The sequence below is a fragment of the Bubalus bubalis genome, chromosome 4, assembly GCF_019923935.1.
Source record: "Bubalus bubalis isolate 160015118507 breed Murrah chromosome 4, NDDB_SH_1, whole genome shotgun sequence".
Classification (NCBI taxonomy): domain Eukaryota; kingdom Metazoa; phylum Chordata; class Mammalia; order Artiodactyla; family Bovidae; genus Bubalus; species Bubalus bubalis.
In genome coordinates, this window is record NC_059160.1 from 9,626,640 (window position 1) to 9,646,488 (window position 19,849).

The 19,849-nt window shown below is 47.5% G+C and overlaps 2 protein-coding genes across 4 annotated transcripts; one reads left to right on the forward strand and one right to left on the reverse strand.

Moving 5' to 3' along the window:
• Positions 1-2,660: 2,660 nt before the first annotated feature.
• Positions 2,661-14,146, forward strand: JOSD1 (Josephin domain containing 1). 3 transcript variants are annotated; one of them, XM_006071316.4, is made up of 5 exons: positions 2,661-3,083; positions 3,495-4,305; positions 10,941-11,069; positions 11,201-11,395; positions 12,047-14,146. In XM_006071316.4, exons 2-5 carry the CDS (start codon positions 4,121-4,123, stop codon positions 12,144-12,146), a joined length of 609 nt encoding a protein of 202 aa, XP_006071378.1. In that variant the 5' UTR covers positions 2,661-3,083; positions 3,495-4,120; the 3' UTR covers positions 12,147-14,146. The 3 variants fall into 3 exon arrangements, with proteins under 3 accessions (XP_006071378.1, XP_025138633.1, XP_044796799.1); XM_025282848.3 differs by having other exon boundaries at positions 3,036-3,161; XM_044940864.2 differs by lacking the exon at positions 2,661-3,083 and adding an exon at positions 3,115-3,217.
• A 1,667-nt stretch (positions 14,147-15,813) lies between these two features.
• Positions 15,814-17,590, reverse strand: TOMM22 (translocase of outer mitochondrial membrane 22). The gene is made up of 4 exons (XM_006071317.4): positions 17,454-17,590; positions 17,108-17,226; positions 16,548-16,665; positions 15,814-16,315 (listed from the first exon to the last, which is right to left on the reverse strand). Exons 1-4 carry the CDS (start codon positions 17,562-17,564, stop codon positions 16,241-16,243), a joined length of 423 nt encoding a protein of 140 aa, XP_006071379.1. The 5' UTR covers positions 17,565-17,590; the 3' UTR covers positions 15,814-16,240.
• Positions 17,591-19,849: the final 2,259 nt, after the last annotated feature.

Below are 19,849 nucleotides of genomic sequence, written 5' to 3' on the forward strand. Positions count from 1 at the left end.
ATGCAGGTCAGGAAGCAACAGTTAGAACTGGACATGGAACAACAGACTAGTTCCAAATAGGAAAAGGAGTGCGTCAAGGTTGTATATTGTCACCCTGTTTATTTAACTTCTATGCAGAGTACATCATGAGAAACGCTGGACTGGAAGAAACACAAGTTGGAATCAGGATTGCTGGGAGAAATATCAATAACCTCAGATATGCAAATGACACCACCCTTATGGCAGAAAGTGAAGAGGAACCCAAAAGCCTCTTGATGAAAGTGAAAGAGGAGAGTGAAAAAGTCGGCTTAAAGCTCAACATTCAGAAAACTAAGATCATGGCATCCAGTCCCATCACTTCATGGGAAATAGATGGGGAAACAGTGGAAACAGTGTCAGACTTTATTATTCTGGGCTCCAAAATCACTGCAGATGGTGACTGCAGCCATGAAATTAAAAGACGCTTACTCCTTGGAAGGAAAGTTATGACCAACCTAGATAGCATATTCAAAAGCAGAGACATTACTTTGCCAACAAAGGTCCGTCTAGTCAAGGCTATGGTTTTTCCTGTGGTCATGTATGGTTGTGAGAGTTGGACTGTGAAGAAGGCTGAGCACCGAAGAATGGATGCTTTTGAACTGTTGTGTTGGAGAAGACTCTTGAGAGTCCCTTGGACTGCAAGGAGATCCAACCAGTCCATTCTGAAGGAGATCAGCCCTGGGATTTTTTTGGAGGGAATGATGCTAAAGCTGAAACTCCAGTACTTTGGCCACCTCATGCGAAGAGCTGACTCATGTGAAAAGACTCTGATGCTGGGAGGGATTGGGGGCAGGAGGAGAAGGGGACGACAGAGGATGAGATGGCTGGATGGCATCACCGACTCGATGGACGTGAGTTTGAGTGAACTCCGGGAGTTGGTGATGGACAGGGAGGCCTGGCATGCTGCGATTCATGGGGTCACAAAGAGTCGGACACGACTGAGCGACTGAACTGAACTGAACTGTGCTGTGTCTCCACTGCTGCTCTCAGGCTTCCTCTGGTTGCAGTGCACAGGCTTCCCGTTGCCGTGGCTTCTCCTGATGTGGAGCACCAGCTGCAGTAGTTGCAGCTCACAGACTTATCTGCCCTGCAGCACGTGGGATCTTCCCAGACCAGGGATCCAACTGGTGTCCCCTGCATTGCAAGCCAAATTCTTAACCACTGGATCACCAGGGAAGTCCAAGGAGGTACTTCTTTAAGAATCTGAAATCACATTTTAGAGAAGGACTTCCTTATCATGTTTACATCCTTTTTCTGAAGACAGGTTAGAACCTAGGTTCAAATCCTAGGTCCACTACTTACTAGCTATGTGACCTCAAACAAATTAATCTGTGCTTCAGTTGTCAGCACAAGGAGAAGTATGAACTTAACAGGATAGTTCACAGTAAATCAACTAATATAAGTAAAGCACTTAGAACAATGCTTGCAAGCCTCAATAACGAATCTTTTGCAAATATAACTTTAATCCTTAGGTGGGTTACACATTATAAAAAATTCAAAAGTTGTGTCAATCAGGGCAGAGGACTCCCAACCACACAGGCAGGCACACAACCTGCTAAGTGCTAGTCTGTACAGTCACTTGTTGGTGCGTGCTCCGTCACATGTCTTTGTGACCCTATGAACTGTAGCCCACCAGGCTCCTGTCCTCGAAATCTTCCAGGCAAGAATACTGGAGTGGGTTGCCATTTCTTACTCCAGGGAATCTTCCTGGCACAGAGCTCAAAACCCAGACCTCGTTCTTGCCTCTCTTGCACTGGAGTGCAAATTTGGAGTGCCTCCAAAATCTGGAGGCAGATTTTTTACCACCGAACCATCTGGGAAGATATCACTTGCGTTAAGCCCAGCCAAGATTTAACACCTAGCTAAATTGCGTAGCATCTTTAACTAATCACTACTGAACTAATCTGCCTGATAAAACACTTGCCTTCCTATAAGGGGATGTGCCCTTCCAGCGATACAATCCACTTTCTTCTATTAAAAACCTTTCATTTTGCACAGCTTCTAGGAGCACCTTTCTATTTACTAGCTGGGGTGCTGCCAGATACATGAGTTGTTTAATAACTCAATTAGATTTTCAAATTTACTCAATTGAACTTTGTGTTTTAACAGTGAGTTCTGTTGAAGCAGAATTAAAGAAATGACCGAATCGTTTTTTGTTTTTTTTTTACTGTTTTTCGAACTTTCTGAACAAAAAATTCAAAAAGAAAAAAAAAGCGGGCGGCGGAGATTCATGCGAGACTGAATTCATCTTCCTGATACACACACTGCTCTCAAGATAGACCTAGAGAAAATTCAGAGGAAAACTCTACGGCCGCCACCATGGACCAGACGGGAACCTGAGGCAAAAGGACGGTGGTCTGTGAGTAGCAAGCCAAAATTCGACAACAAGGAACTGAAATAGGGCTGTATACCACTTCAAACTCGGCTCGTAGCAAGGAACATAGCACGCAGGAGCTCCTGGAAAGTGACGGCGGTCGGGCCCACTAACCAAGAAAATCTGCGCCCGTCCGCGTCAGTAAAGTGCTATGAAATAACCTGGTAAACGGCGTGCTAGATAAACATAAAACGGTCGGCGCAGGTAAGACTAGTCCGGGTTCGCGCAAGCAGTCAGCCCCAAAAGCACGGTCAGAGAGAGCGGACGGGTGGGAAGAGCCGCTAAAGTGCAGCCGCGGGTCGGGTCGCCGCCCTGGAACAGAGCCGACGCCCAGGGGAGGGACGGGGAAGCGAAGGGCGGAACAGGCACCGGGGCGGGACTCGCCGGGCCGCCTGGCCAGCCCAGCCCCGGAAGGCACACAGCCGAGGAACCCGGCACTTAGCTCTTCCTACGGTGAGGTAGCGCCGCCGCCAAGGCTGCCGCGGCCGCCGAGCTCCCAACCCCGCACCCCTAGGAGACCCATCGCAGCCCGCACCCTGTTAACGGGACCAGTGCTGCGGCCCAGAAGCCGGCGCCGCTGGCGTCACGCTGACGTCAGACGTGACGCCGCGTCGGGGCGGGAGCTGGGAAACGGCGCAGGAGGGCGTTTCCGGAGCACGCGCCGGGCGGGGACCGCTGACGTCGGGCTCAGGTGCGTGCGCTCCCCTGCCCGCCCGCCCGGAGCGCGGCCCAGGTGGCGGCCCGCAGCTCCAGGTGGCGGTCCGCAGCGGTGAGAGGGCGAGCGGCGGCGCGGCAGCAGGCTGTCCGGGCCGCACGGGGACCGGGGTTAGGGGAGCGGCGGGAGGGCGGCTCGGTTTTTGCACTCACGTGACGGGGGGGGAGGTTGGGGTGGGGGCTACGAGCTGGGTGGGCCCAGGCCCCCGAGAGCGAGGCGAGCTGTCCGGCCCCACCCCTGACTGGCCTGCGCGTCGCCGCGAAGGACCTTCCCTGGGGCTGGGGCTGGGGCTGGGGCCGGACCCGCCGCGCCGCTTCCCGGGGCAGCCCGATCCTCCGCGGTGGCCCGCACGACCGCCGGAGCTGACAGGAGTTGTCTTCTCCGTAGGGCCGCGTCGAGAGGGTGAGAGTTCGCGCTTTCCTAAGGAGCTGCGTCCGCCTCGGCCTCTCGAGGTCCCGCCGCACCCGAGAGGATGGAGAGCCTCCCCCGAGGCCGCAGCAGGGCCCGCGAACCCACGCCGGCCAGCCCTCGTTAGCTGCTCGAAATTTGCGTTTTATCCGCCGCTTAGGCCTTGTTTCCCGAGCCAGTGACTTCGTGGTTCCAAAGAAATGGAAGAAAAGGAGCGATGTGACCGATTCCATTCGGTCGTCCTGCCTTGAGGCCTGGTTGGCATTTGCAGAGAGAAAATACAACAAGAAAATCGTTGGGTGTTTTTGGAGGGGGTGGAAGAAGGAAAACAAGGTCTTTGATTTTACATGGTTTTTTAAAACTTCTGCACTTTGACAGTGGCGGTGAAATACACTAATCCAAAAGTTAATTTTTTGTTGAGAAGAGAGGGATTATTTTTCCTTTTGAGTCCAACCTTTTTTTCTCCCCGTGACAAAGCATAAATTATGGACACCAGAAAGTAAGGTGGACCTCAGGAATTCTCAAAAGACTGAGAAGCCTACATTCCTCCTCAGGAGGGAAGGGTGGGGTGTTTTTAACCCTCTCTGGAACCTAAAAGGAAAAACATGAGTTGCGTGCCATGGAAAGGAGACAAGGTCAAATCTGAATCATTGGAGCTGCCCCAGGCAGCACCCCCACAAATCTACCATGAGAAACAGCGCAGGGAGCTCTGTGCTCTGCACGCCCTCAATAACGTCTTCCAGGACAGCAATGCCTTCACCCGGGAAACGCTGCAAGAGATTTTCCAGAGGTAGGGAACTCCCCTTCTCGTTCAGGTCTTTATACATATAGTTTTTGCTCTTTCTGAATTTCTGTGCATGGGGCAACTTCTCTGCTGCATAAACCTTCAAACTAACAGGTCTTATTAGCTAGATGCTGTTAGCAGGTGTAAGGGACACAGGAATGGGAAAGAGAATAATCAGGACCATTTACTGAGCACCTCCAGTGGGCGAGGGTCAGTGCTAAGAGCCTCAGTGGTGTTATCTCAAGTGGTCCCCTCTACAGTCCATTGGAATTGTAATTGTTTCCATTTTGTGGATAAAGACAGGGCTCAGAGGAGTTCAGTAATTTGCCCAAGGTAACATAACGAGATGAAGCCAAGCTTAAATCCAGGTTTGTTCCTGTGCTTTTGACCACGGTGATATTAATGCCACTCAAGTCCTGCCCTCAAGGAGTTTAAGAGTCTAGAAGGGGAACCAGATAGGTACACACTCAATCACCTGTCATCAGAGTTGAAATGTTGTGGGTTCCATAAGAAAGTTCTTGCACAATACTCAGCTTCTCTGTGAAGCCATGTGCTGGCCTTGGTGCTTTTTATATGGTGTTTTGTTTAGCTCTGTTAGTCGATTTACTGTCTCTATTTTACTGATAAAGAAAGAGAAGGAAAGGTCAGGTAATGTCCAAACAGCTTTGAAGTAGCAAAGCTATAATTTGAAGCTGACTCTAGGTCCCCTCCCCTTTCTACTTCATTCCAGATGGCCTTTCTTATCTACTTAGCAAAGTGCTACCAAGACAGGTTGATAGAAGTTCAGCATTTTTCTCTCAGCTTTGATGTTTTAAAACTTTTCTCTCAAAGAGTTTGAGAAATGGTTTGGCAGTGTCTGGATGAGCAGCATGTCTGCAGTCCATAGCAACTTTGGCAGTGAGCCTGTCTCACTACTCCAGCTTCTAAAGAGTTATCCTGCTCAGTTCTCAAGTGCGGAGAAAGCTCAGGAATTCTTCAAGCAGTGCATGTTGGCATTTACAGAAGATCCTTCTCTGACTCCATTCAGAGATGAAATTATGGCCCCAGGAGGGCCTGAATTACAGTTGAGAGCAACCTATCTGGGGTGATTTTTGAAGCATAGGTATGGACCATTTACCCTAAAAGAACCATAGGCCCTCTTTTAAAAGAATGTTAATCTTGGTGTGCTGACAAAGTTACAATGAGGGTAATTATTTTCCAAGGTCAATAATAACCATAGTAATGCCTTAGCAGGGCAAATGTGTCCTTTGCATTATAGCCATTACCTGGCAAGTAGAATGAACTCTTCAGGAAACAGGGCCCTGGGAGATGAGATAATTTGTCTCAGATTGCTGGAGGCCAGTCCTTTAGACTGCTTCCATTTGGCCAGCCATTAATACATCTTCTACTCCTGATTGAATATTTGCAAATTATTTCCTAATCGAAGACTAGGGAGAAGGATAAGACCCTGAATGCTTGAATGTGCTAGGAGTGATCCTAGGAAACCAGAATTCACCTTAAGCAATTTACCCAGTTTCACTGAACTAGCAAAAGTCAAGTACAAGATTCTGTGTGTCCATTCAGAAGTTTTTCACGGATACATTTGGCCCGGGTCAACATGATGATACTCACTAACACAGATGTGCGCTCACTCTGTGCAGAGCACTGTTCTGACTGCTTTCCTTGTGTTAACTTGCTTCTGACACCCATCTTACAAGGTAGATCCTGTTACTTCTGATTTTTCCAGTTGAGGGAACACAGACCTATTAATTGCAGGATTTGGACCCAGGCTTTGTGAATGGAGGACCTGCTTTCCTAACTACCCTGCTCCTTCCTGAATATTGGGAAGGGGTGTCGGAGCAATTATATTGTCAGTAGCTGCTCACCCTTCTAGGAAGTTGGGCCTGGCTCTGAAGATGTGGACTGTGATTATAAGCTGTTCGTGGATAATAGCAGGACTCTTTCAGCTGTGTTTTCCCCGATTGAAAGAATGCTAAATATTTGCTAAACTCACATAGAACCAAAGTTCTGTTCTGGCTTTTGAAGCTTTAGCAAGTTGTACTGCATTCTCCAGTTACCTGTCAGCATGATGTAAATATCCATGTAAATACGAGAATATTTGTACCTTACCACTCCAGAGGTGGCATTCTGTACAGAGTATTTAACATGGGAAGATTCTGTGTGGATACACAGAAACAAAGAAGTGTGAAAGGGATGGGGGGGCGGGGGGGGGGGGGGGAGAAGAGGTGAGGGAGAGAGGATGGAATTTTTTAAGCAAACATTTACTAGCTGCCTGCAGTATGCCAGGCACCACTCGGCACTGTAAAGAAAGCAAGCTGAACAAAACTTAGCCACAGAGAAGTAATACAGCTCAGAACTGTACATTGACCCAGCTTGAGAATAGATTTAAGTGAATTAGAACTTTGGAATTTAGAGCAGTTTAAAGGGAAAAAGATAACCTGTTTGGATCTTAACAGAAAAGAGTAATGTTGACAGTAATGTTAACTAGATAATTTAAAATTCCCAGATCTAAAGTTCTGTGCTGTTTTGAAGATGTTGATAATGGTAGAAATGGGGAAAAGTTTTTGATTAATGCCATTTTTTGAGAGGAAGTTCATCCTTGTAGTTGAATTCTAGCCAGGTAGAAGAAATACAAAAGCAGGGTGGAGTTTCAGTGCAGTTGCGGGTATGAGATGACTCATGGTAGAAATGGAAATGAATAGGGATTTGGAAAGGACTAAGCTAATGACAGCAACACAGGAACAGGGAAGAGACAGTCAGGTGTGACAGGCTCAGTCAGGATTTGAAGATAGTGGTCACGATTGTAGCAATAGCAGAGAGGTTGTTGGAAAGGATGAACAACTGAAATTGGAGAAAAGATCAAACTATAAGGGATTATAGATACTGGTGAACATCCTGTACCACAGAGAAGCCCTTCTACACCCCGCCCCCCCATTAAAAAGTCCCTGAGCACACATTTAAAGGAAGGAGCCACATTTAAAGGTATGGTGGTTGTAAACTGAGAAAACGTGTTGTTGAGTGTTAACCTCTAGAGATTTAAATTTTCTTATCCAAGAGCCAGGCAGACTCCTGCTCATCGCCACCACCTACAGAATCCTTTGGTGTGCCTGGCCCTGTAATCTGTGCTTTATGTATGTAAAAATTTAAAAACAGTTAGGAGGTCCCAAACCATATTTTCTAAGGTCATACCTCTTCAGAACTGATAAAAAGGAAAAAATTGAGAGAAGTGAATCTTGATGAAATGTTTCCGCATCTCCTTTTCATTGAAACCTGAAACATCACCTTCGACAAACACAGAACCCATCTTTTCACTTGTGGATGACTCCACATCTCATGGCTCTTACATCTGCCTTGGTGACGAGAATGAGAGGCTAGTGTATAGTGCAGAATCCCTATGGAAGTTATTAAGACAGTCTTTAACAGGAGTTTGCTGCGGAATCTCAAGGAAACATTCCACTGAGACAGAGTAGAATTCCCATGGGATTCAGCGGGAGCAGGTATTGAGGTATCCATGAGACTGTTGAGTGTAGCTTTAGGTTTAGAGGTGGATTCCTAGCTCTGCTACTTACTAGCTGTATATGACTGTACAAGCCACCCTGACCTCTGTACCTCAGCTTCCTTGTTTACACTGTGGGGCTAATCTCAAGATTGTTGGAAGGATTACGTGATAAATCTCTTAAAAGTAGCTAACACAGTGGGCACCTGATTATTGTTAAAGTAGAAACAAGTACTGGTTTAATGGGCACAATGGATAGATCCCACTTCTTCAAAAAATTTTTTATCTTTTTTTTTTTTGGCTGCACCCAGCCTGCGGCAGCTTAGTTTCCCAACCAGGGATTGAACCCATGCTCCTGCACAGGAAGCACAGAGTCTAAACCACTGGGCCACCAGGGAAGTCCCTGGATTCCACTTACTCAAATGACCTCTCCTCTAGGATTGAGATGGAAACCATTCTTGGCCTTTCCTATATTGATTGGTTTGGCAAACACATGGTTATTCAGTTGCTAGTGCCCAGCTATGAGAGATACAGTCACCCCTTCACTTTGGGCATTTATTTAGCCACTCGTTCATCGGCTATTTCATTGGACAAGTGTGAAATAACTGAATTCTTCAATGGTCCTATAAGATAGGAATAGTTCCCATATTTACAGGTAAGCTAACAGGTGTGGAGATTAAGTCTCAAAATTGATACTGATGCTGCTTGGATGTGAACTCAAATATGTGTGGTCCTTAGATCACTCTCTTTTTTCCTACTACATTGGAGTCAAGAAGGGTTTCATGGAAAAAGTTGGGTGTTAGGTGGAACTTGAAAAAGCTTTAGGATTTAGCTCGGAACCAAGATGAGGCTAAAGAAGAGAGGCCACATGGCCATGGTACCTGAAGTACACCAAGCCTAGTGAAAGGGAAAAGCACATCAAGTGGGGCTGCGAGGGTTAGAGCTGGCCAACGAGGCGACTGGCTCCATCGGCAGCTCTTACGTAATTGAAATGACACTTTGGTGAATGTGGCAGGAACATACAGGCTGAGTAGGTGGAAGGAGTGTTTAGAAGCACGGAGGTCAATTTAGGAACCTGTTTCAAAATATCCAGGTGTGATACGAGGGGCCTCCAGTTAGGGGGAGAGAGTAGGAATAGACAGGCAAGGATTTGAATCTGACATAGAAGATGTAGGACAAGGGGAAGACGCCCTTGGAAACTCTAGTCCTCCAAGATGCACTTCAAAAAACTGCAGTCAAGGATGTTTGGGAACTGAAACATTTTACTACCCACCCTCCCCAAACCCCACCCCCAACCCCTGTCTCCTGGAGACTCAAGGTAAATATTAGCATTTTAGGGGCTTCAAGGAATCCTGCAGGAAACCTGTTTCCTTGATTCATTCAGCTACTGTATAGAGCACCTTCTGTGATCCTTTGGGAACACACTGAGGGGACAGCACAGCACTAAGGTTCAAGCCTGGTAGGGAGTTAGGTGGTAAAAGAGGTGGAAGACTTGGCAGTTTCTCTACTGGGACCTTCATGCATCTACTGGCTGGAGACTTCACTGAAGGTCGAGATGCTATTGAAAAGTTGGTGAAGGAAAGCAATTTGATATATCTTGAGATAGGCTTTCTTCCATAGGCTTTCTCATTTGATCTAAGTGCCCAAGAATGCACTGAAAGCCTTTATCCCAGAGCCTTTATCCTATCAAGCTACATTTTAGACCCAAGCCAAGGGACTTGGCTGGCCTTTCCTCTTATTAGCCCACAGGCAAGTCAGAAAACATGTCCAGTAGTAACCTGGGCTGTAATTAAATTGGAGCAGGTGGATGTAAGAGGAAATGACTGGGAGAAAGTTAAGGTTGGCCGGTCAGAAAAGGTCTCTAGGGCAGTAACACTTGAGACCCACATGATGAGGAGCAGGCCGAGTGGAGATGTAGGGGAAGAACATTCCAGACATTGGAGACAGTGAGTGCAGAGGCCCGAAAGAGAAAGAGCTTGTGTGTCCAGGTAGTAGACAGAAGGTCTTTGTGCTGCGAGGTAGTGATGAGGTCAGCAGAATCCTAAGGGTCTTACAGACCTGCCAGTGTCATTTAGATCTATTTAAGTGCTTTGGGAGCCTTGGAGGCTTTAAGCAGTGGCAAGAGTATGTTGGAAAAATACCGGTATGGTTGCTGTGTGTAGAGTCTAAGATCTCTTAAGTTTTTAGAGTTGACTGCAAGATCTGATTCTCTTCTGGAGATGGCAGTTAGCAGCCTCGTAGATAGCCGCTCTCCACCTGTATTCCTGAGGAACTCATGACGTTTCCTTGGGGTGAGAGGTGTGCTGCCCCTGCCTTTCCGCAGGTCCTGACCTGCGCGGCCTGCGAAAGCAAATTAATAGGATCGGAAATGCCTCCAGAACTGACCTTATCTGAAGATGGAGGAGTGGCTAAAGAGGCCTGACCCAAAGATGGCTTAAAGCCAGCGGGCGAACCAGACTGCAGTTGAGTTTTGCTTGTCTGGTGGCAAAAATATTTTTTCAGTTGGTGTATTTTCTTTCAAATTCCAGTATTTCACACACGTGTATATTTGGAATACCCTTAGGTGGTTCATGCATTTCAGGTTAATACGGTTTTTAATCACTTTCCCTGGGGCCCCAGTTGATACATTGATGTTACCTGTGTGTAGGCCTTTATTTAATAATTAATAATTACCAAGTATGCAGGCCTTAAATAGAAAGCATTTAAATTGTAAAAAATAAAACTAATGACGGATACTACCCATGCAAATCAAAATATCAAATACTATTTTCTAATGTTAAAAAAGGCTGTATCAAAGCAGGAAGATCAGCAAAGAAAATTCAGAAAAGGGAAATCTGGGGATTTCATAAATGAGAGGTTTCTTTCTTTATATCCATTGAATTCACTATAGATGCACTTTCTAAATGGCAGCCAGATAGGTGCCACCACTGCTGAATTACTGTTTTGCATCAAAGGATAAATCCCTAGGACAGCAGGAGCCCAGACTACAAAATACTTTAGTAAAAAACTGGTTACATTAACTTGAGTGGACGGCAACAGGCTTCCAGGGGCAGTGGTGTAAAGTGTCTTCTGTCCCTGCCAGTGTGGGGCCAGGAGGGCTTGGGCTGGCCAGCCAATCTCAGCTTCCCTCCTGTCGCATTTGCAGGTTGTCGCCAAACACCATGGTGACCCCCCACAAGAAGAGCATGCTGGGAAATGGGAACTACGATGTGAACGTCATTATGGCAGCACTTCAGACCAAAGGCTATGAAGCTGTTTGGTGGGACAAGCGCAGGTAATCGAACCAGGCTTGACTTGAAGGGATCTGACGCTCAGCTGGAAAGGAAGCCAGGGGTGGGGCTACAGCCGGGGAATCCTGGGGAGTTGGCTGACACCGTGGAGCCTGACTCTGTTTCTGTTCTGCAGGGATGTTGGCGCCATTGCTCTCACAAACGTTATGGGCTTCATCATGAACCTGCCCTCCAGCCTGTGCTGGGGTCCCCTGAAGCTGCCACTCAAAAGGCAGCACTGGATCTGTGTTCGAGAGGTGGGAGGTGCCTACTACAACCTCGACTCCAAACTGAAGATGCCCGAATGGATTGGAGGCAAGAGCGAGCTCAGGTACCTGTGTGGCTGGTGTAGTGGCAGGTTGAACTTACCTTTGGGTATTTGACAAGGCAAGTGAAATTCCTAGCTCTGTGGATCCTCTCCCTGTTGTTACTTAGAATCATAGGGTCTTAGATTTAAAAGACCTGAATCTTCCATGGCCCCAGAGGATGTTAAGTCCCCTGGTAGAGAAGTGCCATTACCTTGGATGCTGGCTTTCTGGTTTGGTGGGACTGCCCTTGTAACATTCTCCAACTTAGACAGTTGTGACAGTATAGCTGCCAGTTCGGAGAAGGGAAGACAGACATTTGGGCCACAGAGGGCTAAATTTTCTCAGGACCAAAGAAGAAACCTTTTCTTTTTTTTTTTTTTTTACAATTAGAAGTTCTTTAGAATACCTGGGGCTCTCTTCCTCACAGAACTGGCTACTGTTGGCAATAACATATGAGGATGAGCAAAAGTTCAGATTGGAAACTTAACTGGAAAGATTGAGAGGTAACCAAACGTGGAGTGCCCCAAGAACAAGACGACTAGACTGTGTTCAGGACTGCCAAGGGTATAAATAACAAGGTTACTGCCTGCCAGTGAACATGTGGCCCCAAGACTGGCATCTGCAATTTTACTAGCATTTCATTTTCTCTTTCATCTACCCTTTTTTTCCTGTAGGAAGTTTCTAAAACATCATTTGCGAGGAAAGAACTGTGAACTCCTGCTGGTGGTACCAGAAGAGGTGGAGGCCCATCAGAGTTGGAGGGCTGATGTGTGATGCAGTCCTACCCAGCCTCCCGGCACTTCAGCCCCCTGAAATCCTCCGTGATGTGCTGTGGCCTCTACCGTGGGTCTGCCCTTGCCACTTCCCCAAACATCTCATCGGGTTTTTTTCCCCTCTGATTTGACAGTGCAATAGGACAGACACGTGGACTGTTAGAAGAACCAACCAGCGTTACTCGCTCCTGGAAAAGGAAAGCAGGAGCTCTGTGTGCTTAGGGCAAGCTGTGGAGACCTTGGTTTTATTTTAGAGAGAAGGAAGGTGGGTCTCACCTGCCTCTCCCGGCTTCTGTGAGGGCTTGGCAGAGGCTCTGCTGGAGTTCACTGCTGCTCTGACCCCCGGGGGACGCTGCCTCCCCGTCCCCTTCACTGGCAGCCGGTGAATTTGAACACAGTCCAGACAAAGCCCATGGGACTGGCTTGAAGGCCTCAGAGCAGGAAGGCCTCTCAGGAAACCATCTCCAGAGCTTCAGCAGCCACACAGCATGCTGTCTCCAGCCCTCAATGCCACCCTGACCCCATTTTTAAGAGTGGTTTATGGTCATCCTTGAAGTTTGATAATGAAAAGTTCTCTAATATTTCATGCCGGATGGTTCTGCAATATTCTAACATGACAGGGTGAGCTAGATACCTAAGAGGATGTGGCCAGAGCCAGGCTGGGGACAGGCACGGACAGCCTGTCTGCCTCACTCCAGCTTCGTCCCTGCCACTTCACTGCACTGGTTTAGAAGGTTTGGGGACACAAGACAGGCCAAAGGGCAGTTTTCCCAGCTGACCCACCCCGGCAAAATCAGAAAAAAATAAGACTGCCTTTACCATCAAATTCTACTAGTTTGAGACAGTGTTGGGCAAGGGAAGTATTGTGAAGCTAAGCCCTCAGAGATTTGGAGCAGCTCAAATTAGTAGAAGTCTTAGGCTTGGAGTCACTCTGGTGACCAGAAGCAGCGCCCTCTCGTTGGGTAGATATGTGCATTCTGCTTAGGACCTGGGTTTGTCATCTCTGGAGTTTCCTTTACAGATCAACTGAGAATTGACCCCCCCTACCTCTTTAAAGAGCTGTAGGCCACTTTTCTCCTGGTAACTTTGGAAAACAGGAGAAGTGTTAGACTACACCGCCTGTCACCAAAGGGGCCGTGGTGGTCTCAAGGCAGGGGGGCAGGCAGGGGTGGCCTGTTCAGCCCTTCACAGATCAGTGGTCTTGGCAGATCTGAGAGCTGCCCCACTGGCCAGACTCCTCTCCAGCAGCAGAGCCAGCCTGGGCTTGCATGTCCAGCCTGAGCAAGCTTAACGGGATGAAGCTGAGGCTTTCTCCCCACTGTGACTGGAGTGCATGTTTACACCAGCACTTTTTCTGCACATGTGTCTTCAATCCCACAAGGCCATTTTTTTAACGCTGAGTAACAGAGGCCACCAAGTAACTACTGCGTTTCACCCTCTCAGCAAGTGGCCGCAGTCTCTTCTGCACCATTTTCTACACCAGACCTGCTTGGCACCACAGGGAGCTCGTCACCCCTTCACAATGACATTCCAACCACCACCAGCCAGAAGTTACAGCCAACCTTGCTGACTGTCACAAGCAGGACCTTGGGTCCATTGGCACGGTCAGTGATGTAAGCCATCTCCTGGGAGGAGGAGGAAACTCCTCGCCACCAGTCTGCTTGGGCCTGTGCAGACAGCACTTCAAAGGAGTCCTCATGCACTTGGAGTCCATAAGCCAATGGGATATGCAAAGACGCTTAACCATTTCAGGGCTGGTTCCTCTGTTCATATCCAATTCTGGTGCTTAGGAACAGGGACCTATGCTGATGCCCAAGGGCAGAAAGCCCCACTTCCTTTAAGGAAGTGGGCAGGCCTGACCCTGATGCCCAGTAAGGGGCAACCCTAGGCTTTTTGTTTTTTCTTGCTTTTATTCCTTTTTGTTGGCCTTGTGCTGGGTTTGTTTACAAAAGATGTATTTTGTTTAACCAAATATTAAAAATGGAAAACTCCATACATAAATTTCACGTCTGAATTCTGTAACTATGTACATTTTAAAAAGTGAACTTTAGCTTTAAAAGGCATTCACAACTGCTCTAAGTCCTCTTTTAGAGACATACTTTGCTTTGGTCAAACCTCTCACTTCAAAAATCCAGACAAAAGATTCACCGAGTACGACTTGATTCAAAAGAAGTCTAAGACATTTCTCAATTTAACTTAAAAAACTAGGCTCCACAATATGAAGAACCCTAACCTTCATCTAAGTACAAGTTTTCTTTACTGACAAGTGATATATTTTTCCCTGATTAACAAGTAGTAGTTCAAGAGGGCCTGGGAGGCCCCAGCATCAAGTACATTGCAGGATTCTAAGTGGGGCTGTCTAGATTTGAATTCAGATCAGGCATTTTCTGTTCAGCCTGGAGCAGATCATTTTAACCTTTCTGGGACTGTTTTCTTCTGTAAAATGAGAATACTACCACCTCCTAAATTGTATAATAAGGTTCCAGCAACCCACATGAAAGGCTTAGTATTGTTACTAGCACAATGCCAATAAAAATGTATGTTAAGTGGAAAAACTACAGAGTTCAAAGATAGAGCTACAGCTGGATTCAGTATTAAGAGCTCATCAGCGATTACAGTTGATCCTCAAACAGCACAGGTTTGAACTGTGCGGGTCCACTCGAGACATGAAATGTTTTCAATGAAGACTGCAGTACCACAACCTGGGGTGGAACTGCAGACCCACATAGGGCCCCTGAAAAAAGAACTGCACAGACTTGATTGCGTGGAAGGTTAGTCCCCCCAACCCTTTATTTTTCAAGGGTTAACTGTATTTTTTAAAAAAGAACAAACCCAAGATGTACTTGGCTACCTTCCTATTCCCAGACTAGAAATCAATACTGTCATTCTTTACAAGTCCTTTATAATTTTTTGGGGGGGGGATTTGCTGCATGGCCATGTGGAATCTTAGTTTCCTGACCAGGGATCAAACCTGTACCCCGTGCAGTGGAAGTGCAAAGTCCTAACTACTGAACCTAGAGAATTCTCCAGGTGGCTCGGTGGTAAAGAATCCGCCTGTCAATGCAGTTACAATGCCTGGGTCAGGAAGATCCTGGCAACCCACTCCAGTATTCTTGCCTGGGAAATCCCATGGGTAGAGGAGCCTGGCGGGCTACAGTCCATGGGGTCGCAAAGAGTCAGACACGACTTAGTGACTGAAACAACGTCATCGTAGACTGCAAGTACATGAGCCCAGTCTTCTGTTGCCAGACCTGAAAGTGACTGCTGCAACTCAGAAAGGTTCTTGGACAAAGAGGAATTTTTTACCTTTTTGGCCTTAAAGGGTCAATCAGTATTAAATGGTGCTGCTGGCTTAGGTGAGAGAAAACATGAGGGGCAGCCTTCTTTGTCCTGCTAAAATGGTCCAAGTAATTTCCAGGTATGTATCACAAGCACTTGGAAGACATTTTTTTCTTGGAATCTTTTTTTTTTTAATATTTAAATACAAAATGTGAGCACTGACTTTTCCTTTTTAGACACACATACACACAAGCCTAACAGCCGAAATATTGGAGGAAATGAGCTCCTGCTCTGTCCTCCAGTCCCCATCTTGTGGCTGAAGCCGCCAGCCCTCCCTCCATCTTTTCCAACATACACAGAAATTCACAGTGGCTGCTTTGCAGCAGAGCTGTAATTAATGCATTTTGTATTTTATCTTGTGTGCACATCCCTCCCCAACATCTCCATTCTATTAACGGTCAGGAGCATATCCTTCTCCACGGCATCAGTTCCCACCCCAGCAAGAGAATAGTGAAATCTTCCACCAGGAGTAATTTAGTGAGGGGGGTGGGTGGCCAGAGCTGGAGTAACCGTCTGCGTTGCTGCTCTCTGGTATCAGCATCGAGGAGAGAAGAAATAAGTCAGGACAGTGGAGGGCACAGCTGCAAGTGAGGAGTCTCTCCATGAGCCAATGTGGGGAGAATTCCCGCCACCAGGTTTATAGAGCCATGTGCCAAAGTTTAAAAAAAAAAAAAAAATCCAATAATCAGCAGTTCAAACACTATTGAATTTTCAAACTTCTTCCCACCAAGACAGGTCAAATATAGCAGTAGCAATCTAGATTTTTCCAGGAAGTGAAGGTAGAGCCCCCGGCATTCCTCCTGACAGCCCTGTATTAGGCCCTAGAAGTATCTGGAAAAGAAAAGGAGGGGTGTAAGGCATTGTACAGACCCAAGGGTCTCATTTTCATCATACCTGTCTGGGCAGACAAAGTCTATGAAAACAATGTTGCGAAAATGGTACCCAAAGGGCTTGAGCCAAGATCCCAATCCTGCATGGCACATTAGCTGCCCTACCTAGGTGCTGGAGGAATAAACAAACTTGTGTCGCCACTATTGGCAAAAAGCCCAGGCTCTGGGCTCACCTGCCGTTGCTGCAGCTGCTGCTGTTGCTCCATCTGCAACTTCTCAGTTTCAAAGACGACCGGAAGAACCAGGATCATGAAGGAAGTGGTTCCAATCCACAAGGCTGCCCTGGAAAACCTGCACAGGGAGCATGAGTGTGACGGCGAGACAAAGACAAGACAGCTTCCCCAAGAACGAACTAGTAACCAAACCTCTCACCCTGCACACATTGATGTTTTTGATAAACACGTTCTACCCAACCCCTGCACCATACTCCTGCCACAAACAGGAGGAGCAGTTCTGGGGGCTGTACATTTAATAAGAAGAGTCTGAACTGAGTTCTCACAATGCTGCTTTTATTACACATAATCTGATCCTCACAATGACCCCCACCCGATAAGAAGCCTCACTTTACAGAAGAGAAAATCAAGACCAAGAAAGGTTAAAGTGGCACCAATCCAAGGTCACTCAGTGATCGAGGTGGCCTCCAACCCAGGTCTGCTGTTTCCAAAGCCCGTGTTCATTCAGGGCACCTCGGTCACGCCAGGCACATCCCAATGTCTTGGCCCTTGTCCCTTACCTGTACATTTTTTGAGCCACGAAGAGGGAGAGATCAAAAGTGGCTCCAGCCGCCGACCGGACCCTCTCCGGGAACATCTCCGTCAGACCCCACAGTCTCTCCGATAGGGTTTCATCCAGCTGTGGTAGAGGAGGCGTGGATATGGGCCGAAGCTGCGGCAACCACCCCTCGACGCCGGGACACCCCGGTCCAAGCAGGGCCTTACCCCGCCTCCAGGAGACGCCTCCGCTGGGACCTCTCCAGGCTCCGCGACGCGCCTTCGTCCAGATTCCGCAGCACGCGGATCCCACACCCCCACTCCCTGCCCACACCTCCCAGCCCCTCTCTGCCCTGGGGCGCTCAGTACCTCCTCGTCGTCTTCCTCCTCCAGCTCCTCCTCAGGCTTCTCGGCATCGCCTTTCGGAAGCAATTCGTCTGCGGACAGAGGCGCCCCAGGGCCGGCGGCGGCGGCAGCCATGGCTGTGAGGGGGCACCGGAAGCGAAAAAGAAGAGGCGAGTGCAGCGACGACGGTGGATAGAGCCGCTCTTCCGGGAGCCGGAGCTTGGCGGACTGGGGAAGAGCGCCGCCCTCTGGCGGATTGACTTCAGTTCAGTCAGTTCAGTTCAGTCGCTCAGTCGTGTCCGACTCTGCGACCCCATGAATCGCAGCACGCCAGCCCTCCCTGTCCATCACCAACTCCTGGAGTTCACTCAGACTCACGTCCATCGAGTCAGTGATGCTTCACTGGCCTTCAAAAGGCAGACGGGAACGTGACACAACTGGAAAACTTGTTAAGGCAGAGAGTCGGGTGTGCCCGCGGTAATTCTGTTCAGTGGACTTAGGGTGAGCCTGGGAATCTGCATTTTATTAATAACAAGCCTCCCAGATAACACTTCAGTTCAGTTCAGTCGTTCAGTCGTGTCCGACTCTTTGCGACCCCATGAATCGCAGCACTCCAGGCCTCCCTGTCCATCACCAACTCTTGGAGTTTACCCAAACTCATGTCCATCAAGTTGGTATATCACACTTAGGCCAACACTAGAAAGAAAAATGGCTGTCTGGGGAGGCCTTACAAATAGCTGTGAAAAGAAGAGAAGCGAAAAGCAAATGAGAAAAGGAAAGATATAAGCATCTGAATGCAGAATTCCAAAGAATAGCAAGGAGAGATAAGAAAGCCTTCCTCAGCGATCAATGCAAAGAAATAGAGGAAAACAACAGAATGGGAAAGACTAGAAATCATTTCACGGAGAAGGCAATGGCACCCCACTCCAGTACTCTTGCCTGGAAAATCCTATGGACGGAGGAGCCTGGTAGGCTACAGTCCATGCGGTCGCGAAGAGTCAGCCAGGGCTGAGCGACTGCACTTTCACTTTTCACATTCATGCATTGGAGAAGGAAATGGCAACCCACTCCAGTGTTCTTTCCTGGAGAATCCCAGGGACGGGGGAGCCTGGTGGGCTGCCGTCTATGGGGTCGCACAGAGTCGAACACGACTGAAGTGACTTAGCAGAGATCTCTTCAAGAAAATTAGAGATACCAAGGGAACATTTCATGCAAAGATGGGCTCCATAAAGGACAGAAATGGTATGGACCTGACAGAAGCAGAAGATATTAAGAAGAGGTGGCAAGCATACACAGAAGAACTGTACAAAAAGGATCTTCACGACCCAGATAATCACAATGGTGTGATTACTCACCTAGAGCCAGACAGCCTGGAATGTGAAGTCAAGTGGACCTTAGAAAGCATCACTACGAACAAAGCTAGTGGAGGTGATGGAATTCCAGTTGAGCTCTTTCAAATCCTGAAAGATGATGCTGTGAAAGTGCTGCACTCAATATGCCAGCAAATTTGGAAAACTCAGCAGTGGCCACAGTACTGGAAAAGGTCAGTTTTCATTCCCATCCCAAAGAAAGGCAATGCCAAAGAATGCTCAATCTGCCACACAATTGCACTCATCTCACACGCTAGTAAAGTAATGCTCAAAATTCTCCAAGCCAGGCTTCAGCAATATGTGAACCGTGAACTTCCTGATGTTCAAGCTGGTTTTAGAAAAGGCAGAGGAACCAGAGATCAAATTGCCAACATCCGCTGGATGATCGAAAAAGCAAAAGAGTTCCAGAAAAACATCTATTTCTGCTTTATTGACTATGCCAAAGCCTTTGACGTGTGGATCACAATAAACTGTGGAAAATTCTGAAAGAGATGGGAATACCAGACCACCTGACCTGCCTCTTAGGAAACCTGTATGGAGGTCAGGAAGCAACAGTTAGAACTGGACATGGAACAACAGACTGATTCCAAATAGGAAAAGGAGTACGTCAAAGCTGTATATTGTCACCCTGCTTATTTAACTTCTACGCAGAGTACATCATGAGAAATGCTGGGCTGGAAGAAGCACAAGCTGGAATCAAGATTGCTGGGAGAAATATCAATAACCTCAGATATGCAGATGACACCACTCTTATGGCAGAAAGTGAAGAGGAACTCAAAAGCCTCTTGATGAAAGTGAAAGAGGAGAGTGAAAAAGTTGGCTTAAATCTCAACATTCAGAAAACAAAGATCATGGCATCTGGTCCCATCACTTCATGGGAAATAGATGGGGAAACAGTGGAAACAGTGTCGGACTTTATTTTTCTGGGCTCCAAAATCACTGCAGATGGTGATTGCAGCCATGAAATTAAAAGACGCTTACTCCTTGGAAGGAAAGTTATGACCAACCTAGATGGCATATTCAAAAGCAGAGACATTACTTTGCCAACAA

What these genes read in the sequence shown, in the direction of transcription:
- JOSD1 (XM_006071316.4), top strand. Translation starts at nt 4,121, where the DNA reads ATGAGTTGCGTGCCATGGAAAGGAGACAAGGTCAAATCTGAATCATTG. An exon ending in CTGCAAGAGATTTTCCAGAG is followed by an intron (nt 4,306 to 10,940) that starts GTAGGGAACTCC and finishes TCGCATTTGCAG; the next exon opens with GTTGTCGCCAAACACCATGG. An exon ending in GGAGGCAAGAGCGAGCTCAG is followed by an intron (nt 11,396 to 12,046) that starts GTACCTGTGTGG and finishes TTTTTCCTGTAG; the next exon opens with GAAGTTTCTAAAACATCATT.
- TOMM22 (XM_006071317.4), bottom strand. Translation starts at nt 17,564, where the DNA reads ATGGCTGCCGCCGCCGCCGGCCCTGGGGCGCCTCTGTCCGCAGACGAA. An exon ending in AGGAGGAAGACGACGAGGAG is followed by an intron (nt 17,227 to 17,453) that starts GTACTGAGCGCC and finishes CCTCTACCACAG; the next exon opens with CTGGATGAAACCCTATCGGA. An exon ending in GTGGCTCAAAAAATGTACAG is followed by an intron (nt 16,666 to 17,107) that starts GTAAGGGACAAG and finishes CTCCCTGTGCAG; the next exon opens with GTTTTCCAGGGCAGCCTTGT.